The 16,879-nt window shown below is 40.3% G+C and overlaps 1 protein-coding gene and 1 long non-coding RNA gene across 19 annotated transcripts in view; one reads left to right on the top strand and one right to left on the bottom strand.

Moving 5' to 3' along the window:
* Positions 1 to 16,879, bottom strand: part of LOC138147922 (uncharacterized) — a 140,862-nt gene that overhangs the window by 46,869 nt on the left and 77,114 nt on the right. The gene's annotated exons all lie outside the window — the stretch shown is intronic.
* The window catches only part of ABLIM2 (actin binding LIM protein family member 2), a 237,617-nt gene continuing 221,923 nt past the window's right edge, over positions 1,186 to 16,879 (top strand). For 3 of the 15 annotated variants that reach the window (XM_069070500.1, XM_069070556.1, XM_069070523.1), the window contains exon 1: positions 1,191 to 1,383. In XM_069070500.1, the coding sequence (XP_068926601.1) occupies positions 1,368 to 1,383 (16 nt within the window). In that variant the 5' untranslated portion in view covers positions 1,191 to 1,367. Of the gene's footprint in view, positions 1,384 to 16,879 lie in introns of all 15 variants that reach the window. The other 12 variants (XM_069070562.1, XM_069070545.1, XM_069070538.1 and 9 more) reach the window with 8 other exon arrangements.

Here is a 16,879-nt window from a genome sequence, read left to right as displayed (position 1 = left end):
TGAAGCATAATAAAATAAGGTACCTACCACAATGCCTAACAGGAAGCCCTCAATAAAATTTTCAAAGAGGGAGTAACAAGACTCGATAGCTTTTTGGATGTGTAGGGGGAAGGGAGAAGAAGGAATTGAATAATGACTCCAAGAGTTGATCCTGAGTTAATGGGATGACAGTGGTGTTATTTGCAGAAATAGGGAAAAATTAGTCATAGAATCAGAGTTAGAACTGCAAGAACACCTAGAACATAGGTTCCAAACACAGCCTGAAATACTTCTGGGTGTAACCTGAATGAGATGAAAATGTAATTGGGAAATAGTTACAAAATAAATAAAAATGCAATAGAACATAGATAGTGTTGGGGCAGCTAGGTGGTGCCAAACCTGGAGTCAGAAGACCAATCTTCTTGAGTTCAAATATGGTCTCAGATGCTTATTAGTTGTGTGACCCTGGGTAAGTCACTTAACCCTGTTTACCTCAGTTTCCTTATCTGTAAAATGAGCTGGAGAAGGAAACGGGACACCACTCCACTATCTCTGTAAGAAAACCCCAAATGGGGTCGTGAAGAGTTAGACATCACTGAAAATGACTTAACAACAACATAGATAATATCAATATGTGGTTTTCTAAGTTAATATGCAGACCACCAGAATCATTATGTACCTCCCTGGCCTGTTTCCATTTGAATTTGACACCACTGACCTAGAACATAGAATCCTGGAAAAGAACAAGACTTTGAACATAGATGGTTAGAGCCAGAAGAGAATTTTAAAAGCATTTAGTCCACTTCTCCCATCTAAGACTAAGGAAAATGAGGTTCACAAAGCTAGTGAGAGGCAGGTCCAGAGCTAGACCAGTAGTATCCCCAACCAGTCAAGAAAGGACTGTTTCCTCTAGACCTCACTGCTGTCACTGTGAGTTCACATGGAACACTGTAGGGTAACTGCCTGAGAATTTCTGGCTGTTTCCCTTCTCAAAGACCCTTTGAGGGTGATCTATCTGATTATATATTGTAGAAGTCACTTACATTTAACTGTCAGTTAAAAGTACCCTGCCCCTGCCCCCCACCCCCACCCCAGCCCGGAAGGATGTATAAATTTTCGGAGCTTAATGGGGAGTTCTATTTTGGTGAGTCAGGAAGAACTTGGCTATCACCCTGTTTGTACATGAGAGACACCCTCATCATATGACCCTTCCTGCATTTCTGTCCCAGCGAGCTCCAGTGGCAGGCAGAACCTGGCTGTTGGCTCCCTCGGCAGCTGCCTGTCTTTCAACTCGCTTCCTCTATAAGCTCCAAGGTCTGTTCTGAAGAGAGTGAATAGGAGTGGGGCTTTCGGAGGCTTTGTCTGACTAGGCCACAGCTCACTCTGTAATGCCAGAGGAAACAGGTACTGTTGATGCTTGCTCAGTGGGCTTAGCCCAGATGAGGGGAGCTTTGGTTTTTTTTAATGTTTTTCACTCTGGCAGAGTAGGGTAAATAGAACCAGATGGGGAAAAGCTGGGTTCTGTGATCTCCCCTCAGGGTTTCAAAGCCTGGCGATTTGAACTATTTGGACTCAGAAGGCGGAGGTTCAAATTCTGGTTCTGATACTGTTCAACTATGTGACCCTGGGTCATGGGATATAAAATTAGAATTGACCTTAGAGACCCTCTCTGAGCCTCACTTTCCTCATCTGTAAAATAGGAGATAATACTTGCCCTGCCTCCATCACAGGCCTGGGATTTACTAGGATAATATTAGCAAGGTGCTTTTTAATCACATAGTGCTTTATAAATGTAAATTGTTATTTGCTGTTGTTGTTTTCAGCTGTCTGACTCTCTGTGGCCCCATGTGGGGTTTCCTTGGCAAAGATAATGATTTGCTGTTTCCTTCTCTAGCTCATTTTACAAATGAGGAAACTGAGGCAAACAGGGTTAAGTGCCTTGCCCAGGGTCAGGTAGCTAGTAAGTGTCTGAGGCCAGATTTGAACTCAGGTCTTCTTGATTCCAGTCCTAGTGCCACCCAGCTGTCCCTAAGTTAGCATTACTTATAAGAAATTGTATAATGCTTCAACTAGGTTCAAGTTCCAGCTCTGCCTCTTCACAGCAATTTGGTTTTGGGCCAAGTCACTTGATTTTTCTAGGCCTTAATTTCTTAATATGTAAAATGAGGGAGCTGAGTTGGCTGACTTTCTAAGATTTTTTTCCAGAATCCTATATACCATCCTTCTGTTAATTATTTCTTCTACATATTTATTTGCATGTTGTTTCCCCCATTAGATTGTAAGCTCCTTGATGGCAGGAATTTGTCTTTTGCCCTTTTTTTTTTTGTGTCCACAGTAATTTTCACAGTGCCTGGCATGTAGGAAGTGCTTGATAAATGTTACTGGTTGATTCATTCATCAATTGCCTGTGATAAAATTCTTTGAGGTCAATACATAAAAGTAAAGTAATGTTATTTTAGTTTTGTGGGGTTATAGAATTAGTTTTGATGGAGGTTTAGATAGTGAATGGTGAACCAGCCTCAGAATAGAAGATCTGGATTCATGTTTTGCCTCTGATCACATACTGGCTGTGTGGCCTTGGGCAGGTCACCTAACCTCTCATTGCACCAAGGGATTAATACTATAAATTGAAGGTTAGTTGCAAATCTACTTGGGTGGAGAGAGTCCCCTCGTGCCCGAAACAATGTTTGGACCAGAGATAATTTTTGTTTTTCCTGAAGTAGAGGAGTTGGCCTTGCGGGGGCGGGGGGTGGAGTGAGACATCAATGACCTAACTCCCCTTGGTCTGAAGTAGAAACTTTAAAACCTACTTAATAAAAAGAAACACTTGGAGGGTGTCCCAAAAGTCTTAGGGTATTTTTTATTATCATTTTTAAGTATTGCTATTAAAGCTAAAAAACTGCTGTAAGACTTTGGGATACCCTGTCTTTACGAAGATAAGCAAATCCTGTAACTACAGTCAATTAAGGAGATAATGAATGGGTAACCCTACAGGGTAAGCATTAACCCAGGGCCATATCCTAGGAAAGGGCCAGGAATCTCCCTGCAGCTCTGGGACCTCGGTGACTTCAGTCAGGCAGATAGATGAATGAATAGATTCAGACAAGAGGCTAGCTGTTTGGGCAAGCATGTCCTGAAGCTGCTAAATTCAAACTGGAGCTAAGTATTAAAAGAGTAGGGCAGGCTGGGAAAAGACTGAAATGGTCTGGGTTTTAAGACAGGTCATATGGGAGTTAACTGGGAGGCAGATTCAGGCTTAGAATCTATCAGGATGAGCTTCTCTGGTTGTTTAAGAGTCACCAGATGGTTAAACAGCCTCCTTGAGGAGAGAGTGAGCTCCCCAGTCTCTGAAGATCTTCCCACCATCTGGCTCCCCCAAGTGCCCTAATAAGCAAGGAGTGGGATAAAAGTGAGGAAGTGATATCTGCTGTGAGACTCGTGTTGTACAGGAAGGAGTCCTAGGTTTGGAAGCAGAGGACCTGACTCTGAATCTTGGTCTTGTCCCTTACTTGTCTGTGACATTGGCCACAAATGAGGGGGTTTGAACTGGATAGATGGTAGCTCCCTGCTAGCTCTAAATCCTATAATTATTTGAATAACGAAAGGTTGTGTTTGCATTGTTTATCCAGTCATGGACTTCCTGACTGAGGTTGACATTTTCTCCACCCTTAATGTAGAGAAATATTGGCTTTATGTCCAGTCATAAAGTAGATGGCTCTGTCCCTGCAGGGCAGTGAACAGTTGAAAAAATAGCAAATCAATACCTAAAACCAACTAAAAAATGGTGAATGCATAGATGTGCTTATGGTCTTTATTTGTAAAGACTTAGGAAGAGTAATCTGAAGCTTTGGGAGTAAACCATATCTTTTGATTCAGTCAAGTTTTTGCTGATTTAAGTAATTACGGCATAGTCCAGATTGGAAAAGCTAAAGAAAGCAGCCAAGAAAAGAGTGAAGTCAAGATCAGAGGCACTAATTAGATTTATTCATTATTTATTTATTTATTTGGGGGGCACTAATTAGATTTTTTTTTTATTTATTTGTTTATTTGGCACTAATTAGATTTAACAGAAATTTGTTAAAAACCTGCTGGGGTATAGGTACAGGATTGATTCTCAGGGAAGGGAGAAGAGAAGAGAATGGACATTAATTAAGTACCTACTGGGTACCAAGAATTATGCAAAAACTTTATAAATATTATCTCATTTGATCCTCACAACAATGCTGGGAGGGAGGCATTGTTTTTATCTCCATTTTACAGTGGAGGAAACTAAGGCAGGCAGAGGTTAAGTGACTTATCCAGGGTCATACAACTACTAAGTGTCTAAGACTGGATTTGAACGCGGGTCTTTCTGATTCCAGGCCCTGAGCTCTATCCACTGCACAAGCTAGCTGCCTAGAAACTCACTGTCAAATGTTTCATTTTAAGAAGATCATGCGAAGCAACTAGATGGTTCAGTGGTTAGAGCACTTGGCCTGGAGTCAGGAAGACCTGAGTTCAAATCCTGCCTAAGACACTTATTATGTGATCCTGATCAAGTCATTTAACCTCTGTCAGCCTCAGTTTCCTCAACTGTATAAAAACTTAAGTTTTAAAATAATTTATTTTTATTTTATTTATGTATTTATATATGAATATTATATGTAAATATATGCAAAATACATGTTTATATATTATTTACATTTATTAAAATATTTTAAAAGTCGTTTTTTAAATTTTTATAGTGTTAAGAATAGCACTTACATTTCAGGGTTATTGTGAGGACCAAATGAGATCATATTTCTAAAGTGCTTAGCCCCGTGTCTGACACATAGTAGGCATTCTACAAACACTTATTCCAAGTGTTCAAGTCCCTGTATTTGATCACATACCGCCATGGAGGGGGAGGGAGGGGGAAGGAGAGGGAGGAGGAGAAAATTTGAAACTCAAGGGATTGTGGAACTGAATGTTGTAAATGAAAAGTAGATAAATAAATTTAAGAGAAAAAAACACAAACAAAAGAAATTAAGGTGATATCAAACCAATTAGCTGGCATTTGTTCCAAATGAGGATATTGATCTCATTTTCTCTTTAAAAAGCTTGATTTGCCCTGTTACTATGAGGCTCCAACAGGTCGGATGATCAAAAGATGATCTAAGAATACAGTTGTCACTGTTGTTTGAAGTTACACTAGATATTTCTTTTGTATAAGTCATAAAATGTCCAAAAATTTAAAGAAGTGTTCAAGTCACCTCTCAGGTCCTCATTCACCTCGACTCTCTATAGAGAGAATTTCTCCCTGTTGTAATACTGTTAGTACCATTCCCCCATAACACTGTTTGTTAGTCACTTCCCAATTGAATGGACTTGTTTGCTTGGGAAAAGGGGAATTGAAAGCAACTGACTGAGGAGGGAAAAGGAGGTAGGAAGCCAGAGTGAGAAGCAGGGACGTGTAAGTCAGTCTGTACATTCTTTGGGGAATGTTAATCAGATGTGTTACTTGGTTTGCCTTGGCCATGTGGGCTTCAGTTTAATATTAGTGCCTTTTGAAATGGCAGTTGTCTCCTTAACAACTGGTTCCTACTGCTCTTTGATCATTTTTTTTTCCTGGAAACATCCATGACTGCTTTCTGTAGCGGGGCAGCTGTAGCAGCTGACATTAAGCAGTCTCTCCTCTCTGGACTAACGGGGGCAGTGGGCAAGGCCATGTTCTGACCATCCTTCTTTTGAATCATCCTCTATTGAAATTATTTGTGTCCACCTCTTATCTCCTCTGCTAGATTCTAAACTAAATAAAAGTTTTTTGAAAGACTAAATTGATTAATTTATTCTTATTACTTAGAAATATTATGAAATCTCGGTCAGAGGCAAATTCAGCCTGTGAGCTTCCCTGCCTTAACTTAGAGGAAAAGTTGTCTTTATGGCTAGTCATATCAGCAAATAGGAATCCAAAAATACAAAGATATGTGAACACTTAGGGGCAGCTAGGTGGTACAGTAGATAGAACACTGGGCTTGGAGTCAGGAAGACCTGAGTTCAAATCCAGCCTCAGACACTTACTGTGTGATCCTGGGCAAGTCACTTAACCTCCATCTGCCTCTGCTTTTTCATTTGTAAAATGGGGATAGTAACAGTATCTTCCTCCCAGAGTTGTTACATCAAATAAGATTACATTTGTTTTAAAAAAAAAATAGCATAATGTATGACACATAGTAGGTATGTAGGTGCTAAAGAAATATCTTGGGGTGGCTAGATTTGGTTCCAGCCTCAGACACTTAACACCCACACACAAAAAACTAGCCATGTAACCTTGAGCAAGTTACTTCACCCCAACTGCCCTCCAAAGGGCAAAAAAAAGAAAAGAAAGAAATATCTTTATTCTCTTTCCTCTCCTTCCTTCTCCATTTGGAAGAATAGGAAGGCATAATGGAAAGAGCATTGAACCCAGGGTCAGAAGCCCAAGGTTTCAATCCCATCTTCACTTCTTCCTAACCATGTAAACTTAGGGAAATAATTTTACTTCTCTGGGTCTCAGTTTCCTCATCTAGTTAATGAGAGTCAGATTCTTATGATCTCTAAGTTCTGGCTCTAAATCTTGTGTTTTGGGGGAAGATAATTTAAGAATGTGCAGCAAATCATACCTTGTCCTTTACTGCTATGATTTTAATGATTTTTAATAATTGCAAATTATTTGTGTGCAAATGATTACCAATGTAAAAAATAAGAATGTTTTTATTGTGCAAATGCCATTACGTCCCATATCTTATTTCCTTTTCTCAAAAGCCCTAATAATAGGGGCTGCAATAGCCTTATTTTCCATAAAAGCAAGGTGGAAATTGAGGTTCAGAGAGATTGTGACCTGCTCAAGTTGTGATACAGCTACATAAAAATAAAATAAAATTGTTTTACTTGAGATTTGACTAGTGGGAAGAAAAGGAATAACTGGTGTTTTACTATACTGAGGCTGCCACTTGATCAGGACATATTTTCTCAAATTTTAATTTAATTCTAAATATCTGTGATCTCATTAGTGAGTACTTTGACTGATGCAAACCTCAACACTAATTGGGTAGCTGTCACAGCACCCTCTCCCTCCCCGAATGCGAATCTTCATCTGGGAGGGAATTTCTGCTAGGAGCCTTTCTGAATTTAGCTAGTGGTCCTCAAGCCATTGCCAGAGTCCTACTTAAAGTTTTTCTGGTTTGTGGGGACCTGGCAGAGGTGGCCTTTAAGAATCCAGAGTCACCTTCACAGTACCATAAGTCACAGGAGCAGGACTTCAGTGAAGGTGTTTCAAGTTTGGAAACTTGAAAAAGTTTCTAATTTTTTTTCTAGTAAAACTACCATGGTGGATTTGTATATATTCAATTAGTTCTTCTCTCCCCCATTAGATTGTAAGCTCATTGAGGGGAGGAACTGTCTTTTGTCTCTTTTCGTATCCCCAGTGTTTAGTGCAGTGCCTGCCACAGAGTAGGCATTTAATAAAGGTTTATTGAATTGAATTAAGTTGACTGACAGTCATTTGGATTCTAAAATCATCCTCCATTGTTAATTACAGAGAAGAGAGATATTTGAACTAGACAAGAAATATAATTTTGAAAGCTAAATGCCATAGCCCATGTCTATACCGAGAAATCTTTCCGAGATAGTTCTAATTGATCTTTGGACCACCAAGTAGGTGCCCCTCTCCAAAAAAAGGAAAAAAAAATAGCCCTGAGGGTACTAGAGAAGAGTGTAGCATTATGTAAATCACACAACAATCTAGGTTCTTTTATAGACTCTACCACTTTTTCACTATCTATATGAGTCACTTACCCCTTCCCCTCATTCTCAGTTTCCCCAGCTGTAAAATGGGAAGGCTGGATTAGATAGTCTGTCTCCAAGGACCTTTGTAGCTCCAAAGTGTCAAATTTTTGTACATGGAAAGATTTTTAAGGATAGTTCATTAGTAAGTTAGAGAAAGTCATTACCACAATAAGGATGGACTTGATTCAGTTCCATTGAATGACTAGACTATATGAGGGCCAGCTAAATAAAAAAGTTTGTATGCCCTGTGATTGGGCATACACATATGCACATGATTTTCTTTTAACCCTGGGGTTTAAGAAAGAACCGAAACCTAGATTAATAGAATCTTGAACTGTAAGGTGGAGTCCAATGCAAGCCTAACCAAGCATCCTCTCTACCCGAAGAGTTGTTGTCCAGTCTGGACTTAAATATCTTCCATGATGGGGAACTCACTCCCTCTTGAGGCAGCTGATTCCATTTTTTAATAGCTCTAATTGTTATATGGTGTTTCTTTACCTACTTTTGCTTCCTATCTCTTAGATCTGGCCTCATGGGCCAAATCCATGACAGCCCTTCAGTATTTGAAGACAGTTGCCATGTCCCTTCTTTGGTCTTCTTTTCTCCAGTATGAGCTCCACAAGTCCTTCAAATAAATGTTGATTATGACATGAACTTGAATTTCTTTAAAATCCTGGTTGCCTTTGTCTGGATGCTCTCCAAGCTTATCAATTTCCTGCCTAAAATGAGATGCCTAGAATTCAACATAACATTTCAGATTTGTTCTCACCAGGCTTCCTCCCCACCCCCACCATATAGTCTTGGACCTGGTGCCTCTCTTAATTAAGCCTAAGAAGAATTAGCATTCTTGGCCATCATTTCACACTATTTACTCAAGAAACTTCAATAAAAAACCTCAGTTTTGATCTCTCTTGAAAGGAAATTTCAAGTGTATAAAAGGCTCATTAACAACTGAGGGATTGTTTGTACAACTGAGCCCTATACATAGCAGGGACTCAAATACAGGCTCATTTGAATTATAGCAGCAGTTGGGAACCCATTGCCTGGTAGTGTGTGGCTCTCATTCATTCTTTTATTATAATAACCTTAAAAATAATAATAAATGGTTATATGAATCTTGTTTACCCAGCTATGGACTTCCCAGCTGAGTTAGGCAATATGGGTTTCAAAAGTGTTTTATGGCAAGGTTTGCGAAATCTGCATGGAGACCCCCTACTTTAATTCAACATGTTATTAAATTTCAAAATGTTCATGTAAAGTTGGAGAAAATCTGAAAACTATGGGTTTGGAGCATACACATAGTGATTGACATCATAAAGTTCCAATCAAGATCTTAACATTTTAAGGTTTTTTTTTAAGCAATTGAGGTTAAGTAACTTGCCCAAGGTTACACGACTAGTTTGTGTGTGTGTGTGTGTGTGTGTGTGTGTGTGTGTGTGTGTGTGTGGCGGGGGGTGTTAAGTATCTGAGGCCAGAACCGATCTAGAGTTCTCCTGATTCTGGGGCCAGCACTCTTACTCACTGCACCACCTATCTGCCCCAACATTTTAAGTTTTAGATCAGACCTGGTTCTAAGGTCTGCATGCTGAAGACTGGAAAATGGTATGAGAGGATAGGGTTTAGACCAATGCAGTTAAATTATGGGAAGGCAGATTTAGGGACTAAAGAAGACCTTCCTAATTCAGAGATCTGTCCAACAAAGGAATGATTGGGCCGGGAACCCAGTGACCACTGGCCTGACATATCATGGAAGGAATATGTGCTCTGATTATGAAGCCAAACTTCATGGCTTTTAAGGTTCTCCAAATCTGGTATACTAATGCTCTCTGATATTTCTAGCCATCAGTGAGATTCATATCAATCAACACACATATTTGGAGGGGGTAGGGGCTAGACAATGAGGAAAAACCTGTAGCTGTGACGCTCACTAGATTTCAGCTTGATGTATAAAAACTTTCCTAGCAGTTAGAGCTATACAAAAATGGATGGGATTCCTTGAAAGGTGGTGAGTTCCCCATCAGTAGAGGTCTTGGAGAAGAGGCCAGAAAGTCACTTGTTGGGAAAGTTTCAGAGGAAATTCCAGGTAGAGACTGAACTATATGTCTTCTGAAGTTCCAAATCTGAGAACCAATGGCTTTATGAAATGGAACAGTAGTAAAGTTAATTTTTGAAACTGGTAGAAAGCCAGTCTTTCAGATACGAAACATGCCAATGTTACACCTTGTGAGTAAAGACTATTTGGACTTATACTAGAATGCTAATAGAGATATAGCAGAATTGCATTTATAGTAGCATATTTAAAAGCTGTGTTCCAGATCTGTATTTGGGGTCTACCTTTTCCTATTCTTTATTTCCATATCTTTTTCTCTCTCTTTCTTTGTTTCAACCTTTCCTCTCCTCCACCATGGATGTGCTCATAGCTAAGTATTACATTGTTGTTCAGTCATTTCAATTGTGTCCAACTCTTTGTAATCACATTTGGGGTTTTCTTGGCAAAGATACTGGAGTGGTTTGCCATTTCCTTCTCTATCATGCTGAGGGGACTAAAAAGCATGACACTTACAAACAGGTTAAAGATATTGGACCCTGGAGAGAAGACTTGAAGTGAGAGAAGGGAGGACATATCACTCTTTTTAGTATTTGAAGCCTTGTCATGTATAACAGCAATATGATTCATTCTGCTTGGTCGCAGAGGGCAAGTGGGGTGAATTAGCAATAAAATAGATGTGTGGTCAATTTAAGAAAAAAAATTATCTAACATAGTGGTCCCCAATGTAATGAAGCACCAGAGAAGACAGTGAGTTCTTGTCACTGATGTGTTCAAGCAGAGATGGACATAAACTGGTTAAGGTTGTTGTAGAGAAGATTCACATTTCAGTTTGTTGTTGGACTGACTACTCTCCTAAATCTCAGATTCCCAGCACTTTTCTTCCATGAATTTCAAAGCAGTGAATGCTTTTGATGGTCCTATGAGATAGGAGCAGTCCCACTTCTTGATTGTGACTCGTCATGGGACCATGGTGGGCATTATTGGCAAATAAGTCCATGTCTTATGCTGTTTGCTACCTGGTATTGGTGTCACCCAAAGTCTCATCAAATTAAGGCATCAAGAAGACAACAAAGGATCAGGAGATAGCAGCCGTTCCTGATAGTTCCTTGCCATTTCTGACCATCAATCCAAAGCTCCTGAGTCTGAAAATTGGTCAGTCTCAAAGAGTGTGGATTTTGAAGCTTCTGGTGATATACAGAAAGGAGAGCTGGGGTACTTAGGCTGAAGAATGATTTCTGGTATGTGCTGAAAGAGGTGCAGTATGGTCACTAGCTGATGACAGGGTCCTGTTTTTGGACTGAGTAAGTTACTTTAGTTAGTATCATAAGATTTGGAACTCAGAAACCTTGGATATCTATCATCTTTTTCAACTCCCTTGTTTTGTGAAAAATAATTATAATGGCTTCCTCTTACATAGTTTTAAATTTTATAAAATAAATACTTTCCTCACAACTAGAAGAAAGAGAGAATTGGAACCTCAGGGTCCAGTCAAATGTCCTCATGTTACAGATGAGGAAACTGAGGCCTAGAGAGGTTAAGTGATTATCCACATTCACCCAGGTAGCATCTGAACCCGCATCCTCTGGTTCCAGAACCAGCGTTCTCTTCATTGTACCATGTTGGTTCCTAAGATGGCTTGTGCAAATATTATTCCTATTTTACAGATTTGTAAACCAAGATTTAGAAAAGCTGCATGACTGGTAAGTCACTTCACCTTTAAGGCCTTAGTTTCCTCATCTGTAAAATGAGGGGGTTAGACTAGAATCTAGATGGCCTCTAATGTTCATTCTAGTTCTGAATCTATTATCTTCTGAATTGGTCAACATAAGTTAGGATTACATATTTTTATTACTAAATATTCCCTTGCAGTTATGTATAGGCAGCTAGGTCGTACAGTGGGTAGAACACTGGGCTTGGAGTCAAGAAGTCCTGAGGTCAAATTCAGCTTCTGTTAAAAGCATGACCCTGGGCAAGTCATTTTAACCCTGTCTGTCTGTTTACAATGTGATAATATTTGCAAAGGTTTTTTTTGTTGTTGTTGCAAATCATAAAGTGATATATAAATTCTTGCTGTTATTTTAAATTTTTATTATTTTTTAACATTTTGTAATTTGCAAAGTTTTTGTTTTGGGGGGGCGAAGGTAGGACAAGGTTAAGTGACTTGCCCAAGGTCACATGGCTAGGTTTGTGTGTGTGTGTGTGTGTGTGTGTGTGTGTGTGTGTGTGGTGTGTGTTAAGTGTCTGAGACCGGATTTGAACCCAGGTCCTCCTGACTCCAGGGTCGGTGCTCTATTCACTGAGCCACCTAGCCACCCCCACAAAGTATTTTTACATGATGCTCAACCACACTTTTCAGGTGAAGCAAACTGTGGCCTCAGAGAGGTTGTTCCACAGCCAAGGTCACACAGCTAATCAGTGGTGGGATTAGAAGTTGGACCAACATCTTGACTCTTGTGGTCCAAGCTATATCATGCTAAGGCCTATCATTGATTGTTTCTGGATACTTTCTCTCTGTGTCTATTGTTTTTTTGTTGAGTTCTCTGAATCAATATGTGCATTTAATAAATACTTATTGAATTGAAGCTAAAGGAGAAAAGATGGTAAATGCCCTTATGGGTATTTGTTAGATGCACATTTAACTGCCAAGGAGAAAACTTGCTTAGATGATTCAATGGGGGGATTTGGGCAAATGGCCTGGGGGCTGTGGACTAGATGGGGTTTTTTTTGGATACTGAAAAACATAGAGTTCCAGTCCTGGAGTCAGGAAGACCTGAGTTCAAATGTGGCCTCAGACACTTGCTAGCTGTATGACCCTGGTTAAGTCACTTAACCCTGTCTGCCTCAGTTTCCTCGTCTGTAAAATGAGCTGGAGAAGGAAATGGCAGACCACTCCAGTATCTTTGCCGAGAAAACCCTGAATGGGGTCAAAAAGAGTCCATCACAACAGAAAATACTGAACAACAATAACACTCTATCTATACTTAACATATACTCTGCTCATTGCTCAGGCAAATTTCAGGCTGTCCCATGCAGACGTCATACTTAGTCAAGGCAGAGTGCTACCAGAGATCAGTGGGATGGGGACTAGATTGGCATTTTACTGGTTTAGGGAACTCTCTGATCAGGAAACTGCCTTGATGAACAGAGGTAGTCAGTCAGTCACCTACTCTGAAACTTACAGGTTTTGAGAGATTTAGTGACTTGCCCAGGGTCACATAGCCAGTGTGTGTCAGAGGCAAGATTAGAACCCAGGTCTTTTTGACTGTGAGGCTAGTTTTCTGTCCACTATACTATGTCTCTCTTTCATATAGTGTTTATTAAATTAATTACCTATTTGAATCTCACAAGAATAGAGGTGCAGGCATACTACTGTATACCAGGTATATCAACTAGACAATAGATTATTGTGGCCACTTTGATGTTCAGTCATTTTTCAGTCATCTCTGACTCTTTGAGACCTTATTTGGGGTTTTCTTGGCAAAGATATGGGAGTGGTTTGCCATTTCCTTCTCCAGCTCCTTTTATAGATGAGGAAACTGAGGAAAACTGGGCTAAATGATTTGTTCAGGATTACACAGCTAATAAACATTTGAGGCTACATTTGAATTCAGGTCTTCCTGACTCCAGACCTGGTGTTCTATCCACTGTACCACCTAGCTGCCCACTTTACAGATGTTGAAACTGAAACTCAGAGAGGTGGTGAGTTTCTTAAGGTACCACAGATTATAAGTAGCAGAGCTGGTACTATAGTGCAGGGCTTCTGATCCCAAATCTAATGTTCATTTCACTATGTCCTTGTCTCCTTGGAAATGAGTCAACAAGGGAATTTGAAGTGCTTTCTTAAACCATGGTTGTAAAAGATGAGAATTCTTTAGTACTGCATTAGAAAGTTTTACTCAGTCTTTGCAGGGTAAGACTGAAACTTTCCACTCAGTCTAATGACAAACATGTTGAAGTTAGTGACTGAGGCCAGAGGGATGTGACTCCATGACATGAATTTGCTGTTTTTTTCATTAAGAAATGAAAGAACGTTAGAATTTAAATGAATCATAGAACAGAGTTTACTATATCTGGGAGAAAAAGAGTCTAGAGTGTTAGAGTAGGAAAGGGAGGTTAGAAGTCAGAGTATAAGCATCTGATTTTTCAGAACAGGAAACTGAGACCAGGGAAGTGAAATCATTTATCCACGTTTCCGTAGTTAACCCAGGCCTCCTAGTTCCCAGCCCTATACTCTTTACCCTACTCCATGCTTCTAACAATTCAAGTTGCCTGTGAATCTAAGCCAATTTAGGCTGACCTGACCTTTAGTGTTAAATTTTTTCAAAAGTAAGATGCCTCTAGTATATTCACCATACTGGTTCTCCCTTTGTCTCTGTCTCTGTCTCTCTGTCTCTGTCTCTCTCTGTCTCTCTCTCTCTCTGTGTCTCTGTCTCTTTCTCTGTCTCTTTCTGTCTCTGTCTCTCTCTGTCTCTGTCTCTCTGTCTCTCTCTCTCTGTCTCTCTCTGTCTCTCTCTGTCTCTGTCTCTCTCTCTCTCTTTGTCTCTCTCTCTGTCTGTCTGTCTCTGTCTGTCTGTCTGTCTCTCTCTCTGGTCTGTGAGTGATCTCTTCCCAAACCACTTTGCTCCTTTGATTTGAGGGCCTTGATGTTATCCTTTAATAGAAAGGGAGGGAAAGACTGCCAACTCGGATAATTTTTTTCCTCTTAAAAACAAACCACACCAATTTCTGTGGATTGGGGTAGTTTTTGTTACGTGTTGCCTAGTCCTTTTCCATTTACTAAAATTCAGTGAGATATGGGTTTCAATATGCTCAGGGATATAAAGATATGATGATTTGTGGGTATTACTTTTTGTAGTTAGAGTGTATACATGCCATCTACTGATCTGAAAACATCTATCCTGATGTCTCTATTATCCAACATTTACATTCTCAACTTTCAAGGTTGGGTAATGAAGTTATACTTTGGTTTCTTCCAAGTGTCTTCCCATCATTTTCTTCCTTCTCTGACTCAGGGCCTTTGTGTGGTTGACTTAGCATGCAGATGAGATTTAGCCTACCAGGGAAATACTCCATACAACTGGGTCTTGATTAGTGCCAATAATGAATCCCATAAAGTAGTCTAATTATTTAGATTCACACTGCATATTTCCATTGAACTGGAATTCAAATGCATGACACTGCTTCTTCATGGGATCTACCATTCACACCGATCAGTACTTAGCTCTTACTTCAAAATTATCTGTGCTGCTTTTCATTCTCTGTCCCTACCCCTTCTCATTTGACTAGGTGTGTAAATCTATGAGAGTTCTCACAAAGCAAAAGTCACTATAAATTCCGTGCTCAATCTTGGCTGTATCACATTTGAGCTTTTGGAGGGCATTGTGCCACTGGTGTACAATCTAGACCCTGGCTGAAAGCCTTTGAGGCTCCTAATTACATGTTTATGTAGCTTGCATAATGTGAGGCTAACATTTCCCTTCTTTAAGGCCCAACTAAAATGTCCTATCCTCCCATAGAATGTCAGAGTTCCAAGGTCACTAGTACAGAATCATCTAGTTCAATCTGTAACTAGCTGAACAAGAAGCTTCTGTATAGAATCATTGATACATGCTCAACTAGCCTCCATTTGAAGACCTCCAGCAACGGGGAGTTCACTATATCCAAAGTCTTCAACGAAACTAGGAACTTACATGAAGTCTTCTTTACAAATCCCTTGGAAAAGGAGAATGGAAAAAGACTGACTGGGATTTGGAGGTAATTCGGATTCATTGTGGCAATGAATAGAGCAGCATCATGGTGTTTTCACAACCACTCAAAATAAAATGACCTCCCCATCACTGGAGGTCTTCAGAGACCACTGAAGATACCCACTTTGGGGGAGGTGGTAGGAGAAACTCCTATTTAAGTTTAGGTTGGACTTGATGCCCTCTCTGGTCCCTCCCAGCTGGGAGAGTGTGTTATTCTACAAAACCTTGCCTTTCAAGTGAACCTTTCTCATTTGTCCTTGGAATGTACTGAACCCTGCTTGTGCCTCAGTAGTGAAATACGATCATGACAGAGAGAGACACACACACACACAGAGACAGAGACAGAGAGAGACTGAGAGAGTGAGAGACAGACAGACAGACACACAGAGAAAGAGACAGAGACACAGAGAGAGACAGAAACAGAGACAGAGAGAGAGAGGAAGAGACAAACAGACAGAGACAGAGACACAGAGAGAGACAGAGAGACACAGAGAGAGAGAGACAGAGAGAGAGAGAGAGAGAGAGAGAGAGAGACAGAGAGAGAGAGAGACAGAGAGAGAGAGATAGATTAAAGGGAGGTTCCAGGCATCTAGTCTTTCTCTGGTGCCCTGCTTGTGGTCCTCTGGAAATGGAATCTGGGTGTTAGTAGTAGAGGAAAGAACCAATTCAGTGCCAACAGGAACCTAAACTGAGCAGGGCTTCATGTTACAAAGTCAACACCTTGAATTTCACCTTGAAACCAAGGGGTAACCAGAGTAGACCAGGGAGTACAGGAGTACGTGTATTTCATTTGAATTGTAGCCAACTGAGCCAATCCTGTCTTCAGGTAGTCCAGTCTGCATATTAATCCCAATGGCCCTCAAATCAAGGGTCAAAACATGGTCCCTCAGTAGCAACAGGGTGATGTGGAAGGGTTGAGAAAATATGCAAAGAGTCTAAAACTTCCCCTATCTTACAATTACTAGCAGAGGGGGCTCTACCCTTCAGCTTTCCCACTGTCTCAGAAACCTTTGTTTTTGGTCCTCAGTGTCACCTATCTCACTTGCAATTAACACTTATTCTCCCTAATGGCTTCTACATTGGCCTGTGTCCACCCACTGACAACCTTAGCTCCTCATGGTTTTGATGCTGACTTGCCTCTTCCCCACCAGCACCATACAGTGGGCACTGCAGTAGAAAGTAGTAGTGGATAGTACTAGTAGTAGATAGGTAGTGCAGCAGATAGAGCTCTGGGCTTAAAGTCAAGAAGATTCACGTTCATTAGTCCAAATCTCGCCTCAGATACTTACTAGCTGTGTGATCTTGGGCAAGTCACTTG

This window comes from Petaurus breviceps, unplaced genomic scaffold, assembly GCF_028583685.1.
Source record: "Petaurus breviceps papuanus isolate PSGF00001 unplaced genomic scaffold, PetGlider_PUasm1.0 140, whole genome shotgun sequence".
Classification (NCBI taxonomy): Eukaryota; Metazoa; Chordata; class Mammalia; order Diprotodontia; family Petauridae; genus Petaurus; species Petaurus breviceps.
Note: the sequence above shows the minus strand (reverse complement) of the source record. Positions and strands in the feature narration are given on the sequence as shown.